Raw genomic sequence first — 20,237 nt, forward strand, 5'->3', positions numbered from 1 at the left:
AACATTAAACTGGCTATAAGTGTAAGCTTTTAAACGTCTTGTCGGCAGAATGGTACAGATGGAATATCAGTTGAATTCTAAAGGGGTTGGGTTAAGTATCTGCACTGCGCTATCGAAGAAAATTCCAGGGATTTCTGATGAAGCGATTGATGACGTGGTTCGCGATGGCAAAAAGATGACTAGTACTGTGTACTTTCGGAATGTACTTCAATGCCTTAACAAGTGCGTGACCTCGCTTGACGGCTATGCCCAAGCGACCCAGAGGCGTTTTGGAGGTAATGGAAGACGACATAAAGAATGAAGATTCGACTTCTTTTTCGAGTTTCATTTTCGACACCGTTCAGGAATCGTTGGAAAAACAAACACGACGAGAGGACAGTACGAGTAGAGGGAGGTGGAGTTGTAGTAGTAAGTGGAGAGCAACGACTTTGGCGGGCGACGCCCATCGCCGATGACCGGGCGGTTTCGTAGGGGGTCCAGGCGGCGGGATGTGGCGGGGAAGACGAGGCCGGCCCGCGCTATATAAGCCGCTGGCCAGCCACACACTGGGCAGGAACAGTTCAGTCCGACGCAGCAGCAGCAGAAGACATGAAGGTCCTGGTGAGTAGCCGCCAGCGCACAGTGGCGGGGGCGTTGACGCTCCGCAGGCACGGGTCACATGGCCGTGCGTCTACCTACATGGTCCACAGACAATATTAAGTGTGTGGGAGCGTGAAAGGCAAGAGAATGGTAGAAGGATTGCTATATTTCAGTACCATCCGCAGATCATATTCAAGTGCATGGATCTCATCTGGGATGCAACAGTATTTCAAAATTCATATTACTTACCGCTAGTGATTCTCACATAGATAGCTTTAGAGCATGAAGTTCCGTTCAAAAATTTTAGTCTGTGTAATGCTGAGGCGTTTGTAGTCTTAAGTAAAGACAAGAGTAGGAAATCGTTTGTCTCTCCACCATTTACGAGATTAGCAACACTTCCGTCTGAAAGGTAATTTTATTTCACAGTGGATGACAAGTGTCACCATGAAAGTACACACTGTGAAATCGCGTGAACTGAAGCAGTAAAAGAACGACCTAGACACACCAAAGTAGAGAAATAGTTTAGTACTTATGAAACTAAGAGTAACATTCAAATGACAACATCAAAAGCGCCTTATGGTAGAAACCCAAGCATTCCAGGCGGATAACCAGAGAATACAAGCTATACATATTTAGCTGCTGACGATTTATAAAAAAAAGTAATTGTCCTATCCAGTCATTAATTGGTTTCTTATCGAGTTTTGAAATAAATAGTATGATTGATACTCAATGGAAGAAAAAATTGTCATGATTGCAACAATGATATTGATCAAATGAGATCACTATTACTTCCCTGGCGAATTTCGAGGGTATACAGGTGTAGCGTTACCGTCAATCAACTCAGTCAGAAAGCTGTAGCACTTGAGAGTCTAAGGGGTACTAATTATTTGTTTCTAGGAGTATACATTTATCACGGAATAGGATAGATACCTTTTACACATCTCCAGTATCGCTGAAGAGAATGGCATCAGTAATGAAAGATCTGGACAAATCAAAATTATGTGTTTCTACATTAGTTACGGGCTGTCCCTCCACACTCGTGAGTATACATCTCACGTACTGAAACCCAGGCACTTATAAGAATCTCATGCAGACTGTAAATCGCATAGCGATCCTTATTTAATAAATTATGTAAAACAGTTAGAAAGGGGTACTTTGTTAAAAACAGAAGACCTTGTATTTCTTCAGTCCATCCTGAACAGTGTCCTGTATCGATGAAACTTCCTGGTCGATGAAAATTGTTTGCCAAATTAGACTAACTGGAACCTTGTCATTCACTCCAAAAAACTTCAAACCATTTATTGTATTAGAATTTTGTATATTAACGTGCCAAAGTTAGGACCATCAGGTCATCATACCTAATCAGGCATTCTTCTATATACTTCTATATACTTCGTACCAATGAGCTGCTACGACATAAAAGTCGACACAGAAATAAAATGGATTCCTGAACGCTCATTATACAGATGGTGATCTTGAAATGTGGTATGTATTTGCAGCAAGGGGTATGAAATTAGATTCAGGCTGTCATAATTTCACACAGTAAGAAGGAAAGAGACATTCAAAATATTTGATAAATAACTGAACATGTCTCACCTTGCATGATACATGTAATACATTTAATAGAAGTACACTCCCACAAACAGCACAACACTTCTTCAGGCGACTACACTGTCACAACTTCGGGATAATTGAGGGTTCAAATGGCTCTGAGCACTATGAGACTAAAACCTAGGTCATCAGTCCCATAGAATCAGAACTACTTAAACCTAACTAACCTAAGGACATCACACACATCCATGCCCGAGGCGGGATTCGAACCTGCGACCGTAGGAGCAGCGCGGTTCCGGACTGAAGCGACTAGAACCGCTCGGCCACAGAGGCCAACTTAACTGAGGGTGGCAGCAGTCTGAAACAGAGAACAGACGACATGAAGTGTTGGAAATGGTAGTAGGGAACTGTCAGGAAATATATGACAACCTTAATGTAGCTGATCTATTGCGGTTTCAGAATGTACTACTTTGTATGGCCATCAATTGACTCTTAATAAAGCTTGACAACGACTAAAGCTGAAAAATAAAAATTTCATTAGAGGAACAGATTAGACATTTTGTTAGCCATTGCTGCGATAGTGTTCATTCAAAACAGCAACACAATATATGCCCAGCTTCTAGAGAGTTCGGCGATGTCTGATGCACACGCTGCCTGCAGGTGATCCTGAGCTCCGTGCTGGCTGTGGCGCTGGCCAAGCCCGGCTACCTGGGTCTGGGGGTCCCCGCCGCCATCCCGGTGCCCGCCGACGCCCCCGACGTGGCCGTGGCTAAGGCGGCGCACCTGGCGACGCAGGCAGCGGAGGCGGCGCGCAACACGCTGGGCGTGCCCGTGGCCTCCGTCGTGCCCGCCGACGAGCCCCACGTGGCCGTCGCCAAGGCGGCGCACCTCAACATCCAGGCCGCAGAGGCCGCCCGCAACACCCTGGGCGTGCCCGCCATCGCCGCCGCCCCCGTCATCGCCGCCGCCCCCGTCATCGCCGCCGCTCGCTACGCCGTGGCCGCCCCTGTCATCGCTGGACCCGCCAACATCGTCATCGGACCTGGCGGCGTTCCCCTTGACACTCCTGAGGTATGTGCTTCTACACCGTTTCCTTTACCCCCTCCAGAACAGTACACGTACCATGTAGTGAGACGGTGTTACTGACAAGGCGCTCCTCCCTTCACAGGTGGCCAGCGCCAAGGCCGCCCACGCCGCCGCCCACGCTCAGTCCGCAGCCCTGGCCGCCGCCACCCCCGCAGACCCCGTGTCTGGGCTGCCCCTGGCCGCCGTCTACGCTGCCGGCATCCCCGCCATCCACCACGCTGACGCCATCGCCCACCTCCAGTACAAGGCCGCCCTCCTCGGGTAGAGGATCACTGCTACAAAAAGTCATGTATAGCTCACACACTTGTAAATAAACTATACTTTATATAAACCTCTCTGTGGTCATCTTTTCACATATCCTTCAAGAACCTAAATGTCGAAATGAATTAATGAAAAGGTTGAAACGTCCCCTTAGAAAAATTTATACAAGACAGTGCTTAAACTGACACACAATATTTTTAGCGCAACGCAATCTGACTTTCAAAACTCCCTACAAAAGGATGACCCTGACTAACATTAACCTATACGTTTCACATATCACTTACCTCACAAAAATCTTGGTTACTCAAGCTACTGCAATACAGCGAGCGCCACTACTGCCAGCTAAATAAAAGATTCAAACTACTGAAGGCACTAACTACTGATAGGCATAGTTAGCAAATGAAAGATTTTAATACAGAACAAACAATGTATTTACCTTAATAGTCATAATATATATATCAGTTCATGACACCAATTCTTACAAATTTCAAAACTCTCCCCCCCTACGTCCACCACTGCTGGCGGCTCACCTTCAACTGCACAACGCTACGCGCTGTTAGCATCCAGCTGCCGCTGCCCAACACTACAATGGCAGACAACAATGCAAATCAGCCGCTGACTGCACACGGCACAGCCAGTGATTTTTATACAGAGCGCTTCATGGGGGCGGCGTTACCAATAAAAAAACCTATACAGCCTACTTACATAGCCCCCATGCTCCTCACAAAAAAATTTAGAAATTGTTTTGGGCAGTGGCCAATAGAGATTTGAAAATTTTTTTTTCATAATTACAATGACAAAGAAATGAAATGCACACAGTTATCGATACAATGTTGGTCAAAAGCTAAAATTTTCTCACAGTCCATAAAGACAGTCCTGATCATTCATCAAAGTATAATTGCATTGTTTTTCTCAAAGTCTGGGTAGAAAAGAAAATGCACACGGAAGTAGTGGATTTCCATGCAGTCTTGAAGAAGTAGTGTTGTCCTTCCAACGGAAAGACAGTGCTGTCTCTTGACATGCAGACAGGTAATGGGCCACAACAGAGCAAACCCACAGCAGAGTCAGTCGAAGTTTTGAAGAATATTGGTAGGTAGTTGATCACAGAGTAGACCCCTTGTAGTCCTGGTAGAGATTACGGTATTGGTGGGCCACCAGAGATGCAGACCCACTGTAGACCTTGTAGAAATAATGGTATTGGTGGGTCATCAAAGGTGTAGACCCACTGTAGTCCTTGTAGAGATAGCGGTATTGGTGGGTCATCAAAGGTGCACACCCACTGTAGTCCTGGTAGAGACGGCCAGCAGCCATCTGTTGCAACCGTGCAGGTGCACAATCATCATCGAAGAGTCTTGCAGAGAAAATAGCAAGTCCATAAACCACCACTTGTCCACTCACAAAGAATTTGTTTGAAATGTCCTTAGAACCAGCAATGCTGTTATCCAGTCCCTTGCTGAATTATTAACACACGTGCAAACACTATCAGTCCCTACTTCTCACATATTGTCCATATACTATGACCAACAGAAACGTCTGCAGTGAAATGTAATTTACAAGTTACTTAATTTGATGAACTGGTGTCAATTACAATTTTATAACATAAGAATACAATAACAAAGGTACAAAATATATCATTAAAGAACATAATAGTACAGATAACATTTGCAGTAATACAGGCTTTACAAAAGAATCGAAACAACAAATAAATCAGTGTTACAAAAATTATGACATAAGTACAGACATAAAAGATCAGAATAACTTTTGAAACATCAACTTCACACATGAGCATTAAAACAAAACAGAATAAATAATATCTAAACATCTTTACAAAGTAAATAACATATTATCAGAAAAATTCTACAACATAACTATCATCATATAAACACATAAAGAGAGGAAGAACACAAATATCCAAGGGTACACAGACACATAGTGGGATAACACAAGGAAAGGGCAGGGTTTGTTTTACTGCAGTATTTTGCAAACAAAACTTTCTTTACTTCTCGGAGATCTCCCTTCGCTCTTAATTATTTCCAAAAAGTCCTATCTATACCTGCTTTCTGTACTTTTCTCATATAACCTCTCAGTGCATTTCTTCAAATCCATCGCAACTCATTCTCTTATATAGGCTACCCCCTCTTAAGCTAACTTAAATCTACTGAGCTCAGACGCTTAACTAATGGACGAGGCAATGCAGCAGCACACAATGATTAATACAAACAACAATGAAATAAAATGGAAGTTGTCAAAGAAGCAGCAATATTAAAACTAATATAAGGCAATGCACAGCAAGCAAGAAAAATAAATCCGTAGTAAAACTGGCTTAACAGAGTAATACAAAGTGAAATTCAGTAGCACTATGCCTGGCAAACAGCAGCAGCAAATGAAGTAACTTATATCTAAACATGACAAAGCTGAAGCAGAAAAAATTTTACAGTAAAAATGTTTAATACCTATGTCACATCTTAACATTAGAGTGATGCATCACGAGAACATACGCTAGCAGATAAGTTACCAAATCGTAAAAAAATTATTTTTGCAATTCCTGTGAAGGGAAATGTCTATTTGTGCTCTCTTTTCTAAGAAAGTACATCATGCCCACTATACGCCCTCGCTCAAAGTCCGTCAACTGCACATACGGTTCACGTCCACGCTGTCGCGGCATGCTACCAGTGTTAAAGACTGCGATGGAGCTCCGTATGCCACGGCAAACTGGCTGACACTGACGGCGGCGGTGCACAAATGCTGCGCAGCTAGCGCCATTCGACGGCCAACACCGCGGTTCCTGGTGTATCCGCTGTGCCGTGCGTATGATCATTGCTTGTACAGCCCTCTCGCAGTGTCCGGAGCAAGTATGGTGGGTCTGACACACCGATGTCAATGTGTTCTTTTTTCCATTTCCAGGAGTGTAATTATATCCTCAGGTGTTACAGATAACAGCAATGGAATGAAATGTATCACGGAAAACCTTTGTATCATAGTACTTCATATACAAAATTAATCACTCAAATACGTGTACTGTAGCGCTAAACTGTGCGTCTTGTTGAAAGATAATCTCTGTGCTGTGGAAGTGTCGTAGTTATCGTCCTCCGAAAGCTAAGTTCTGCAGAAGTCAATGTACTTACCTCATGATGAACAAAAGTGAAATGCTTTGCGTATAGATATCGTAGTTACTACGCTTATTGCTGTGATGAAGTAAGTACTGTACTATAACGTATTGTTGTGCTACGGAAAATGCTGTTTTACTTTCCAGAATAATATATAAAACTGTGCAGACGTAAAACAGAAACACCGCAAAAGCAACATTGTAAATTGTCACTCATTAGTAGCGTCGTGATATAATCGTGTAGATGTCACATAAACTAACCACTGTGTCATCTGGTATCTTGCAGAAAGTACTTTAAATTCAGAATGTATTTTCAAGTAAACCAAAATGTTGCATTAAAATCTCATTAGCAGTATATGTTCTAAGTATGTAAGCCTTATAGTCGTTACGTAATCGTGCAACTAACAAGGCAGAATGTACAAATAACAACACTGTGTCGTCTGTTCACTATAACAAAGCATTCGTAATTTCTGTTAAAATTGTTCCCTAGGTTCTAGACTGGATAGTTAACTTCAAAACATTGTTACATGTTAACAGTTTCTCAGTGTGACAAATTGTTCTAGTAGCGTGAAGTGAAAAATTTTATGGCAAAGACAAAGTTAAAAAGCAGATTATCTTTCAATAAACGGTTTTACATGTGAAATGTGGTGTAAACCTTTATTCTTCCTAGTACGCAGACTGTCAACTGAAAAGCAATTATCGTGTGATTACGTCGGTAAGGAACACTGGAATTCTGCTCAAGGTTAACTTATGTTATTTTTCTCTGAGCCAGCCGGCGCACGCGGCTGCCTGCGGTGCGAGTCATTGTTTCTTTGTTGGCGTGCGTCGTTATTGGGATTAGGAGACCTAACTTCTACCAGTTCACCTTGCCGAGAGGGCCCTGCTCTGTTTGAATCCCGCCAGTTCTGATGCAATTCAGGTCTGTCGTTAAGATCATATCGTCTGTCGTCATGTCGGTAATTTCTGTAATTAATTTCTTGTCGGTCACGTGGTGGAGAATTTCTCCCTGAATCGTAACTTCGCGCTGGACCGTTGCGTCTGAAGTTATTCCGTCTCCCTTGATAATAATTATTTTGGTTCCCGTACTGTCTGTTTCTCTGATTGTCTCTGTGATATTCATTACTACGGAAATGCGATCTTTCTCTGTAACTATTATTACTCCGCCAGTGGTTGTCATATAGGTGGTGTCTGTTTTGGTCACGATTTGCGTTATAAGAAAAAATGGTTCAAATGGCTCTGAGCACTATGGGACTCAACTGCTGTGGTCATATAGTCCCCTAGAACTTAGAACTACTTAAACCTAACTAACCTAAGGACATCACACACATCCATGCCCGAGGCAGGATTCGAACCTGCGACCGTAGCAGTCGCACGGTTCCGGACTGCGCGCCTAGAACCGCGAGACCACCGCGGCCGGCCGTTATAAGAATAGACTTGTCGTGACCAGTTATCGTTTCTGTTTTCACGGAATTGTGACGGATGTGAAATGTAGTGATTGTTTTCCTGTTTTCGCATCCCGCGACTGTCTGTGTCAATTTCTAATTCTTGTAAGAGTCCCTCAAAAGCTTCAATGTCGTCTTTGCAACGCCCTGCCAAAATAATATTCCTTAAATGTTCAGGCAATTTCATTATGCAAATGCGGATGAGTTCTGAAGGGCTATGTGGGTCTTCATGCAACATGTCTTCAAAATATTTGACGAGACTGGAAAATTCAGATTGTTCAAAGTGTTTCATCATCATGATGCTATGTTTTACTCGGTCTTGTGTGGCTTGAGACCAATATGCTGAGAGGAATGTCGTTGCCAGAATTCTTAAATGTTTTGAATTTACGTGCAGTAATGAACAGCTTATAGTCAAAATCATCGTGTCGGCGAGTAGCATATCGGTCATTGTTACGTCGTGTCGGCGGTTCCATCTCAAAATTCGGTGCACCTTGCCAATTTCTTTCATGATTTTCGAAATGCCCTGTGTTATTATTTTGTGGCTTTTCCGTATTTCTAAGTTCCTCTTCCCGTGTTGGAGCGCAAGTGTCCTCTGAAATATGTAATTTTTGTATTACCTGCGTCAACTGATCTTGTACTTTCCGGATTTCTCTTTTGTATTGCGTATTAATTTGATTCTGATTTTGTTTGAATTTCTTAATTTTTTCATACTCTTCTGTGTCAGTGATGGATACAGGTCTTGTGTCATTCAGATCATCACCTACCTTTGCAGATAAATTAGTGAACAGATCCGAAAGTTCGGCTACTTTCTCCGATAGTGAACACATTTCCTCAGTGTGTTTTTCTGAAACAAGTTTCAGTGTGTCCATTTGTGTTGAAATTGAATCTACTGTGTGCTTTACGTTTTCCTGAGTTCTTGCAAGTTACGTAACCGAATCGGTGGATGCAACTGAGTCCATTTTAGCTTGCAAGGTGTCGTGATTTTCACGAACAATAGTTTGTAATTCTTTTATGGCTGCTTCGTGATTCTGTAATGCATTTTCATGCCGCGAAAAAATAGGTTGGAAATGCTCACAAATTTGTGTTTTTACATTACAGATTTTTTGACATTTCGATTCAATGTTATGTAACTCAGTAGTTAAATCTTCACGTGTTTGTTCAAGTGTGGTGTCTAACTTCCGAAGATTTTGTTCCATTGTGTCTAACTTTTGAAGATTATGTTCCATTGTGTCCAACTGTTGCTGTGTTTGTCTCTGGTGTTGTTCCATTGTGTCTAATTTTTGAAGATTTTCTGTGTTTGTCTCTGATTTTGTTCCATTGTGTCTAACTGTTGCTGTGTTTGTCTCTGGTGTTGTTCCATTGTGTCCAACTTTTGAAGATTTTGTTCCATTGTGTCTAACTGTTGCTTTGTTTGTCTCTGATTTTGTTTCATTTGTTGCATTAATTGCAATAATAATGTATTAGTGTCTGGAATCTGTTCCACTATGCTTTTCGGCAGTGCATTTGCACCGGCAACATTCACATTTTGACAAGCAGAAAATGTGTGTTGACTTATTTGAGAAAACGGTGAGGACGCAAAACCTGAATGTACAGTATTTGCAAGATTGTGTCCTGTCATTTCGGATTCCTGACGCGAGCTGTTGCGACCGATCGATCGATAATGCTTCCCTGTTCACTAATTGTTTCACTGCCTACACCATTATTTGCAGCCATTTCCCTATGCACTATTACCAAATTACTACTTTGAACGTTAGTGAATTCATTACATGGTGATGCTAACACACTGCTTTCGTCTTCACTGTCATTTCTCAGTTTACTTTGGAGCCTAGTATTACGTTTTTCACACGCCATTATTGTCACAATATTTCACACGACAACACAGAAAAGCACAATTTCAAGAGCAAAAATAAGAGAACACATTAACGTAGCACTGAAAATAATATCTAGTCAATTGCAAGCGCAGCTGCGAAATAGTTGGCGCAACTCTACATGCATGCCACAACTGTTGTACTGTACAACAATGAAATACTACAACTACAAAGGAGATTCTCTCTACAATTACGCGCTAGCTATAAACAAAATCTACACTAATTACACGAACTACTAGAAAAAAATCTGAAGATTCCAGTGAGGTATCCTCCGCTAAGGGTCGACATATGAAACGTCCCCTTAGAAAAACTTATACAAGACTGTGCTTAAACTGACACACAATATCTTTAGCGCAACGCAATCTGACTTCCAAAAATCCCTACGAAAGAATGGACCTGACTAGCATTAACCTATACGTTTCACAAATCACTTACCTCACAAAAATCTTGGTTACTCAAGCTACTGCAATACAGCGAGCGCCACTATTGCCAGCTAAATAAAAGATTCAAACTACTGAAGGCACTAACTACTGATAGGCATAGTTAGCAAATGAAAGACTTTAATACAGAACAAACAATGTATTTACCTTAATAGTCATAATATATATATCAGTTCATGACACCAATTCCTACAAATTTCAAAACTCTCTCCCCACGTCCACCACTGCTGGCGGCTCATCTCCACTGCGCAACGCTACGCGCTGTTAGCATCCAGCTGCCGCTGCCCAACACTACAATGGCAGACAACAATGCAAACCAGCCACAGACTGCACACGGCACAGCCGGTGATTTTTATACAGAGCGCTTCGTGGGGGCGGCGTTACCAATAAGAAAACCTAAACAGCCTACTTACAAGGTTAATCTCTCAAATGCCCAGACAGACTCTCAAAGAACGGATACTGTCTATGTATTCTGCTTAAGACGCCCGTTAAACCTGCTGGGCAGAACAGGTGATTAGGATAGTGGAAAGTGCCAAATAAGGTGTCGGTCAGGTTCACTCAAAATTGTAACTGACTGTAGTTTAACAACACCTTTAACCAGAACGGCACATAGCCTAACCTTTAGAACTACGAGTTTGAAAAAAGGCAATTATTTCACGGCTGAAGGCCTTCAAACAAGAAATCTTAAGGCAACAAGATCAATCTCAGCTTGAAGAAACATGCAGTTAAAACTGCAAATAAAATAATTAACATATGTATACACAGCGAGGCTCAGAGCCTCAAGGCAATGGTGAATAGACAAACATAAACAAGATGCAATGCAAACAGATGAAGGCCAACTATAAAATTGTCAAGATTTTGAAATAAATTACCATAACCTTTCAAGGCAAAAGGCCGCATGTTTTTCTTTTTAGAATAAGGATTTAAGTGGCTGAAGGCCAACAACTGATTTTCCAAAATTCAGAATTACATAAAATCCAGTAAAATCAAGAATTTCTTAAATCATTGGCTATGATAGATTATAAACATACAATTAAAGACCGGTGAGAAGGACAATAAAGAGAACGGTAGTTAGAAGCCTTGAGGGAGGTCGGTCTGCCCTCGTTCAGTTAGGCGAGACAGGTGGTGAGCCCAACTACACTTCATCCATCGGAACCCAACCAGGGGATCGCCACGGACCGACCGACAAAACGACTTGCTTGCCACCAATCAGTACATGAGAACTGGTTCAAATGGTTCAAATGGCCCTGAGCACTATGGGACTCAAATGCTGTGGTCATCAGTCCCCTAGAACTTAGAACTACTTAAACCTAACTAACCTAAGGACATCACACACATCCATGCCCGAGGCAGGATTCGAACCTGCGACCATAGCAGTAGTAAGACACTGAATTTGCATTTGGGAAGGCTCCAGTTCCAGTCCTAATCCTGCCGTCCACATTAGGATTTGCTTTATTTCTCTGAGTCAGTTAAATGCCAAGATGGTTTCACTGAAAAGTTATGGTCTAATTCCTTCCTCAACTTTCCTCAATGTGTGCTTGTGCCCTGTGTCTATTGACTAATGAAGTCATTGTTGATGAACTGTTAACTCCTTGTTTTCCTTTCAAATTAGTCTCTCAGGCGATTTATTTATTGTGTATATTTGTAGACGATACTTGTTTGTCTTCATGCCACAGTGATAGCTATTACTGATAGCCCACCTGCCTTGCGAAAGTTTCCTGCTGCTCTCCATATTCTTATCCCTTAACAACCATTTTATCTCTTGTAACTGCTAGACTCTACCTCTTCTGTAACCTTATTTTATAATTCTGGTCTTTGCCCGCCCAACTATTTCTTTCACTCTTCTGCTCTTTCCTGCGCCCAGTATATAATTTCCGGTATTTTTGTAGTTCAGAACCTTACTGTTGCCCAAACGTTTGAACTTTCTGCGGTAGTACTAAATTTCAAATTCTCCAGCTTTCCGATTGCCCAGATTTCCCTAACATACAATGTTGTACTACAGTCATACACATTTAGGAATTTCTCCTTACCTCCATAACTGTTTTCATGCCAGTATGATGTTTTTACTGAAGAAAGCTTTCTTCCTTCACCTGTGGGTCTACTTCAGAATCCTTATCCTTGCTCGTCCTACCATGTTACCTATTTGAGAGTATTATTCATTTCTTCCTTTTTTTGTCATTTTTTACGGTCGTTGAACTGGGACCAGAACAGTTCGAGAGACCCAACCTGTCAGAAGCATAAGAAGAAGAAGAAGAAGAAGAAAACCAAGTCGTCAGTTTCCTTTATAATATTCACCATTTCAGTTTTTCCTCTGTTTGTCCTCAGGCCATATTCTGCTCTAAGTTATGTTGGCCCTCCCTTTCTGTAGAGTTAAATCTTCCTAAGGGCTTTTGCATATACATAATTCAACATTGCTGTTTGTTCTCTTTGAAATTTTTTTGCTCTTTTAATATTTCACTTCATTTCCTTTACTGGTAGTTGGATGTTGAAGTTGAGCTGCAATGCTAAAGCCTCCCTTACACTTATACTAATACAAATTTAGTTTTCTTAACATCCCACTGTCACTATTCTCACTTCACGAATTTCTCATCACTGTAATTTTGTACTTGGAGTGGTGCAGAGGAGCTTCGTGATGCAACAGTACCAGTACAGTTGAATACGTGGATAATTTTCATTTGCCTTCCGGATATATCTTCATACTAATTACCACATAACGCAACTACGTAATTTTCGTCTCCCTCTTGCAACAGTTCGATTCAATAATCTTCTTCTCGGTTTTCAATGAAGTTTTATGCTTGAATGGACAGACTGAAACTAGTGACACATACACATCCGGAGAATTTCTTTGGTGTTAGCGTGGAAATCGGTTCTGTGTGCATGTACATTATTATTATTATTATTATTATTATTATTATTTACATTTTGTGGCCTTCGTTGGACCACTCTGGCCAACTTTATACGAAGAATTTTCCAGTTTTCTGTTAGCCCAGTACTTCTTCATTCTTTCAGATCTTATCCTTCTTTCTTCATTGGAAATCACCCTTCTCATTGGCGCGAAATCCTGTAGATGACTCAATAACACAATAACCTCAGATCACGGTCACATCCCACTACAACACACATGCACAATACAGCAATCTTGGGAGTCTTCCTCAACAGAGATATGATATCTTTTCGGCACATCATAAACAGATGTTCTTGTTGTTGTCCATACCATCCAAAATTGCAATACAATAACCATAAAATATTATTAATGAGATTAATATAATTGCGCGTCCAGCAGATATGCCAAAAACTATAAATCTGTTCTTCAGGTAATTTAAAATGAAGTAAGTTTTGTGTCTGCATTATCATAAATTTATGTTTTTACGAAGGCTGCTGCTCTGTAAACAATAAACCATTTCTTGAACAGAACTGCGCAACTAGTAGCTGGCATATAGCTATACATAACTTTTGATCTAAGCTGTTGCAAAAATGGCAAGTTCTTCATCACAAGATTATGTTAAGAATATGATATATGGAAGATTTATTTCTATGTTGTGTCTACGAGAACTGGCAGTTAGCTGCTGACATGCAGCAATAAATAAATTTTAATCGAAACTGTTGCAAAATGATGTGTTGAATTAGTATCTGTATAACATTTGTCGTATGAGAACTGTGCAAATAACTGCAGACGTACACTGATCAGCCAGAACATTATGACCACCTACCTAATAGCCGGTATGTCCAACTTTGGCACTTATCACAGCGGCGACGCATCGTGGCATGGAAGCAATGACGCCTTGGCAAATCGCTGGAGGGATTTGTCATCACATCTTCACATACAAGTCTCCTAATTACCATAAATTTCTGGGAGGGTGGAGATGCGCTCTGACGCCACATTCAGTCACGTCCCAGGTATGTTCAATCGGGCTCAGATCCGGTGAAATGGGGAGCCAACGCATTAATTGGAACTCTCCACAGTGTTCCTCGAACCACTCCATCACGCACCTGGCTCTGTGACATGACGCAGTATCTTGTTGAAAAATGACAATGCCGTCCGAAAACATGACTGTCCAAAGGGGTGTACGTGGTCTATAACCAGTATACGATACTCCTCGGTCGTTATAGTGCATTGCACGAGCTCCACTGGACCAATGTATGCCCACATGAATGTTCCCCACCCACCAATTTGTCTAAGTCCAACAGTACAAGTGTCAAGAAGCTGTCGCCCTGGAAGCTGACAAATTCGCGCCCACCCATCGACATAATAAGAACGCCCAGAGCCAATATTCAGGTTCCTAATTCAGTCGTATTTGCCGATGTCGTAGTGTTAACATTGAAAAACGCATGGGTCGTCGGCTGCAGAGGCTCATCGTTAGGAGGGTTCGGTGCACTGTGTGTTCAGACACACTTGTGTTCTACTCAGCATTTAAGTCTGATGTTAGTTCGCTGCCTGTCCTGTTTCTACCAGATTGCACACCCTACTACGTCCGACGTCTGTAATGAGGGTCGGCCGCCAAAACCCACGACGTCTGGATGTGGTTTCACCTTGGTTTCACCACATCTTGAATAAACTCACCACAACACTCCTCGAACACCTGAAAAGTCTTACAATTTCCAAAAGGCTTGCGCCGAGCCTCTGGGTTACCACAATTCCGCCCTCGTTCAAACTCAGATGGATTGCGCACCTTCCCCGTTGTAGACATGGACAGCACGCTGATTGATACTCCATGCACTGTGCTTGTATCTAAGTAGCCATCGTTCCTCGTCAGATTGTCGCCTGGGTGGTCATAATATTCTGGCTGAGCAATGTTCATTTTAATCAAAGGTGTTGCCAGAATAAAAAGTTCTTCATTTAAATTATGTTAATATTGTGATATGTGTAAGTTGTATCTATACAAAATTTGTTGCATCGACGTTAAGCTTATAAGCAGCTCAATCTAGAAGGAAATGTTTTACGTAAAAAAAAAATCCTAAATTCATTGTCAAATAATTGTGCTACGGACTCAGTTCCTTTCAACAGCTTTAATGATTAGTGCGAACTGTCCTCCCACTGTAAAGTATTTACATAACGGAGAAGATACGCGTCTGTGTGAGGGAGGTATTGCAGTGATACCAACATCCTTGTGAGCAGAGTGAAGTTAATGGTATCTTAGTATTGTATGTAATAACAGATCAATCATGGAGGAAATATCTGAATTTGTTACTATGTGTAGGCTCTGAGCACTATGGGACTTAACATCTTACGTCATAAGTCCCCTAGAACTTAGAACTACTTAAACCTAACTAACCTAAGGACATCACACACATCCATGCCCGAGGCAGGATTCGAACCTGCGACCGTCGCAGTCCCGCAGCTCCGGACTGAAGCGCCTAGAACCACACGGCCACCGCTGCCGGCTTACTATGCATAGCATTAATTATATGTTAACTAACGTTTATCACAGGGGGCAGAAGCAAAGTTATTCTAGGAGCACGCTCAAACTCGATATGGGCACATATTACATATGTTGGAGACAAACAGAGCTGATCTTTTAGACAGAAAGTTAATCTAGAAGAAGGTATTAGCGACCATAACTTCGTTGTGGTTTCTATATCAGTGGAAGTTGCAAAAAAGATAAAAATAAAAAATAAAAAAATGGCGTTATGTTTTATTATTTGGGAAAGCAAATCAAAGTGTCACTAATGAATATCTTCATAGTCAGCTTCAAGCTTTCATCGCGGGGCACAAAGACATTGAGCACGTTTGGCTGGAATTTAAAAGTATTGTCCACCACGTGCTAGAGAAGTATACCCCTAGCAAAAGTATAGGGGAGGGAAAGATCCACCTTGGTACAAGAGACACATTAGGAAGTTGCTGAGAAAGCAGAGAATTTTGCACAGTCCTTTTAAACGTAGTCACTGACCCGCTGACAAACAGAAATTGTACGAAATAAAAGCTGCTGTCAAAAGGAGGATGAGGCATTCTTTTAACAAATTTAAATTAGGAAATTAGGAAGCAATACTTTTCCCCAGCCCGGGTTCCCGGGTCCGATTCCCGGCGGAGTCAGGGATTTTCTCTGCCTCGTGATGACTGGGTGTTGCGTGATGTCCTTAGGTTAGTTAGATTTAAGTAGTTCTAAGTTCTAGGGGACTGATGACCATAGATGATAAGTCCCATAGTGCTTAGAGCCTTTTTTTTTTGGTAATGTAACCGATGATGATAAACAGAGTGGTAGAGGACTGCAGCACCATTCCCCCTTTCAATTATCAAACAGACGCAAGGATGGCTGACGTACTGTTTAGTGTATCTGGAATTGTAAAACAGTTAAGATCCTTAGACGTCAGGAATGCATCTGGCCCAGACAGTATCCTCGTAAGATAATATGTTGACTATGCTACAAATATAGCACCGTTGTTATCCATTATCTATCAGTGATCACTGAAACAGCGGAACGTTCCACGGTACTGGAAGAAGGCCCAGGTCACAGCAAGCTATAAGAAGGGCGGAAAATCGGATGCACATAATTACCGACCATTTTCACTGATATCGATTTGTTGTAGAATCATGGAACATATTTTGTGTTCAGACATAATGACCTTTCTAGACTCTGAGAAGCTCATCTGCAGAAACCAGCACGGTTTTAGAAAACAGCAGTCATGCGAGACACAGCTGTCCCTCTTTGTACATGATATACAACAGGCTCTAGATAGCGACTCCCAGGTTGATGCCATATTTGACTTTCTAAAGGCGTTTCACTCAGTTCTGCACAGTCCCTTTCTCCAAAAAGGTTTCGAAAAAGAAGATCGTGAGAAACCCAGCTCGCGCTAATCGTCCACGAGACTCAGAGGGCCACAGACACTGGTTCCCAGGTAGATGCCGTGTTTCTTGAGTTCCGCAAGGCGTTCGATACAGTTCCCCACAGTCGTTTAATGAACAAAGTAAGAGCATATGGACTATCAGACCAATTGTGTGATTGGATTGAGGAGTTCCTAGATAACAAAACGCAGCATGTCATTCTCAATGGAGCGAAGTCTTCCGAAGTAAGAGTGATTTCAGATGTGTTGCATCGAGTGTCGTAGAACCGTTGTTATTCACAATATACATAAATGACCTTGTGGGTAACATCGGAAGTTCACTGAGGCTTTCTGCGGATGATACTGTAGTATATCGAGAGGTTGTAAGAGAGAAAAATTGTACTGAAATGCAGGAGGAACTGCAACGAATTGACGCATGGTGCAGGGAATGGCAATTGAATCTCAGTGTAGCGAAGTCTTCCGAAGTAAGAGTGATTTCAGATGTGTTGCATCGAGTGTCGTAGAACCGTTGTTATTCAAAATATACATAAATGACCTTGTGGGTAACATCGGAAGTTCACTGAGGCTTTCTGCGGATGATACTGTAGTATATCGAGAGGTTGTAAGAGAGAAAAATTGTACTGAAATGCAGGAGGAACTGCAACGAATTGACGCATGGTGCAGGGAATGGCAATTGAATCTCAGTGTAGCGAAGTCTTCCGAAGTAAGAGTGATTTCAGATGTGTTGCATCGAGTGTCGTAGAACCGTTGTTATTCAAAATATACATAAATGACCTTGTGGGGAACATCGGAAGTTAACTGAGGCTTTCTGCGGATGATACTGTAGTATATCGAGAGGTTGTAAGAGAGAAAAATTGTACTGAAATGCAGGAGGATCTGCAACGGATTGACGCATGGTGCAGGGAATGGCAATTGAATCTCAGTGTAGGGAAGTGTAATGTGTTTCGAATACATAGAAAGAAAGATCCTTTATCATTTAGCTACAATGTAGCACGTCAGTAACTGGAAGCAGTTAATTCCATAAATTATCTGGGAGCAGGAATTAGGAGTGATTTAAAATGGAATGGCCATATGAAATTCATCGTCGGTAAAGCAGATGTCAGACTGAGATTCATTGGAAGAATCCTAATGAATTGCAATCCGAAAACAAAGGGAGTAGGTTACAGTACACTTGTTCGCCCACTGCTTGAATACTGCTCACCGGTGTGGGATCCGTACCAGATAGGGTTGATAGAAGAGATAGAGAAGATCCAACGGAGAGCAGCGTGCTTCGTTACAGTATCATTTAGTAATCGCGAAAGTGTTACGGAGATGATAGATAAACTCCAGTGGAAGACTCTGCAAGAGAGACGCTCATATGTCGGTAAGGGCTTTTGTTAAGGTTTCGAGAACAAACCTTCACCGAGGAGTCAATCAGTATATTGCTCCCTCCTACGTATATCTTGCGAAGAGACTATGAGGATAAAATCAGAGAGATTAGAGCCCACACAGAGGCATACCGACAATCTTTCTTTCCACGAACAATACGAGACTGGAATAGAAGGGAGAACCTACAGAGGTACTCAAAGTACCTTCCACCACACACCGTCAGGTGGCTTGCGGAGTATGGATGTAGAAGTAGATGTAATTGAAGTTCTTCATATTAAAGTTTTGTGATCTCTTAAAGTTACTTGCTTAACCTATCTTTTGAAAAGTAAACAACTGAGATGATAACAAACATATAACAAACCATTTTGAGCTCAGTTTGAAGTAAATATTCTTAATGATTGGTTTAAAAAGAAATACCTAGTGAACGTATTGACTGTAGAATCAGTTAAAAATTCACACAAGGTGAGTCAATTTACAAACAACTGTTTTACTAAGTTGGCGTTCTTTAGATTGTTCATGAAAGTGTTTTTAGTTTTCTTTTCTATAGTCGTCAAGATTAGCCCCCCCCCCCCCCCCAGTGAAATATGCTCAAAATGCACAAAGTCACTTTATTACAAGATGTTCTAACTGCCCTTGAAATTTATGTTGAGTTTTGTGCACATTGTGTGTTAAAAAATGTCATATCAGTTTATGAGCACCCACTTACCGTTTTATTCTCACTGAACGTAAAGTTACTACGAATTCGATTATTCATGAAAACATTTACTTTTTTGCTTTTAAAGAATAGTGTGAATCTTACTGCATATGAATTTTATTTAAATTTGTACTGTGTACAAATTATCTGACAAAATAAAACTAGACGCATGCCCAATTTCCCGTTAGTATCGGCTTGGATTTGTTGTGTTGATGAAGTTACTCAGGTTTGACAAAGTATTTAAATTGATGAGTGTAAGTGTCTTTTGTGTTTGTGAGGACAGACATGTTTTACAATAACTGTTAGTATCCATTTTACCACCCTTTTTCTTGCTTGTGATTGGTTTCATCGCACTTTCGTAGGAAAAAAGTGTAGATTGTATTCTTCCACCAAAATTGTTTACTTTTTATTTAAAAGAAATGTTACACATTTCTATGCCTAATTAGATTTGTGACCATATTCTATTTAATTTGAGTAAGTTTGAGTAGTTAAAACAGTTTATTAATTAAATCCGTTACTATCTGTGTAATATCGTAAATTTAATTTCAAGTCTGATAAGCAAAATCTTTAGGTATTTCACGGTAAAATCTGTTAAAATCCTCTCAGATGGTAACATTAGCTGCATCCAAATACCAAAATTGGTTATAAATATTATACGTGTATACTGAACGGTGCAGTATAGTGTTATAGGTGTATGTGTTCAGTAATAGAAATTGGACTAAAAATTAATCATTACGGAAAGAAATTTTTCTTGACGACTAACGCCCAGAAGAAAAGAAGGAAACAGACCGAAAAGGAAAAATCTGCACAGATAGAAATGGGAAAGGATGATAACCTAAGGAAAGAATAAGTAGCGTAATGCTAAATGCGTTGGTGTTATCGAAGAGAAAGTATGTAATCTGCCTGGTAAGCATGTATAATCCGTCTTGTACGCACCGTTAGGAAGAACCACGAAGGCCGTGTTGAGGTCGTACGCGCTCCAGAGCGTGTGTGCAGCTCCAGGAAATCAGGGTCACCAAGGTCGTCTTGTTGGACAAGCTTGCGTGGCCAGAGATCTGTTCC

General features: G+C 41.3%; 1 protein-coding gene across 4 annotated transcripts in view; it reads left to right on the forward strand.

The window, feature by feature from the left end:
* LOC126355446 (cuticle protein 18.7-like) overlaps window positions 1-20,237 on the forward strand; it is a 156,871-nt gene that overhangs the window by 43,520 nt on the left and 93,114 nt on the right. The window contains exons 1-3 of one of the 4 annotated variants that reach the window (XM_050005755.1): window positions 503-600; window positions 2,791-3,201; window positions 3,299-3,539. The exons of 1 other annotated variant lie outside the window; for it this stretch is intronic. In XM_050005755.1, the coding sequence (XP_049861712.1) occupies window positions 589-600; window positions 2,791-3,201; window positions 3,299-3,481 (606 nt within the window). In that variant the 5' untranslated portion in view covers window positions 503-588 and the 3' untranslated portion in view covers window positions 3,482-3,539. Of the gene's footprint in view, window positions 1-502; window positions 601-2,790; window positions 3,202-3,298; window positions 3,540-20,237 lie in introns of those variants that run through there. 2 more of the 4 variants (XM_050005760.1, XM_050005756.1) reach the window with 2 other exon arrangements.

This window comes from Schistocerca gregaria, chromosome 3 (genome assembly GCF_023897955.1).
Source record: "Schistocerca gregaria isolate iqSchGreg1 chromosome 3, iqSchGreg1.2, whole genome shotgun sequence".
NCBI lineage: Eukaryota > Metazoa > Arthropoda > Insecta > Orthoptera > Acrididae > Schistocerca > Schistocerca gregaria.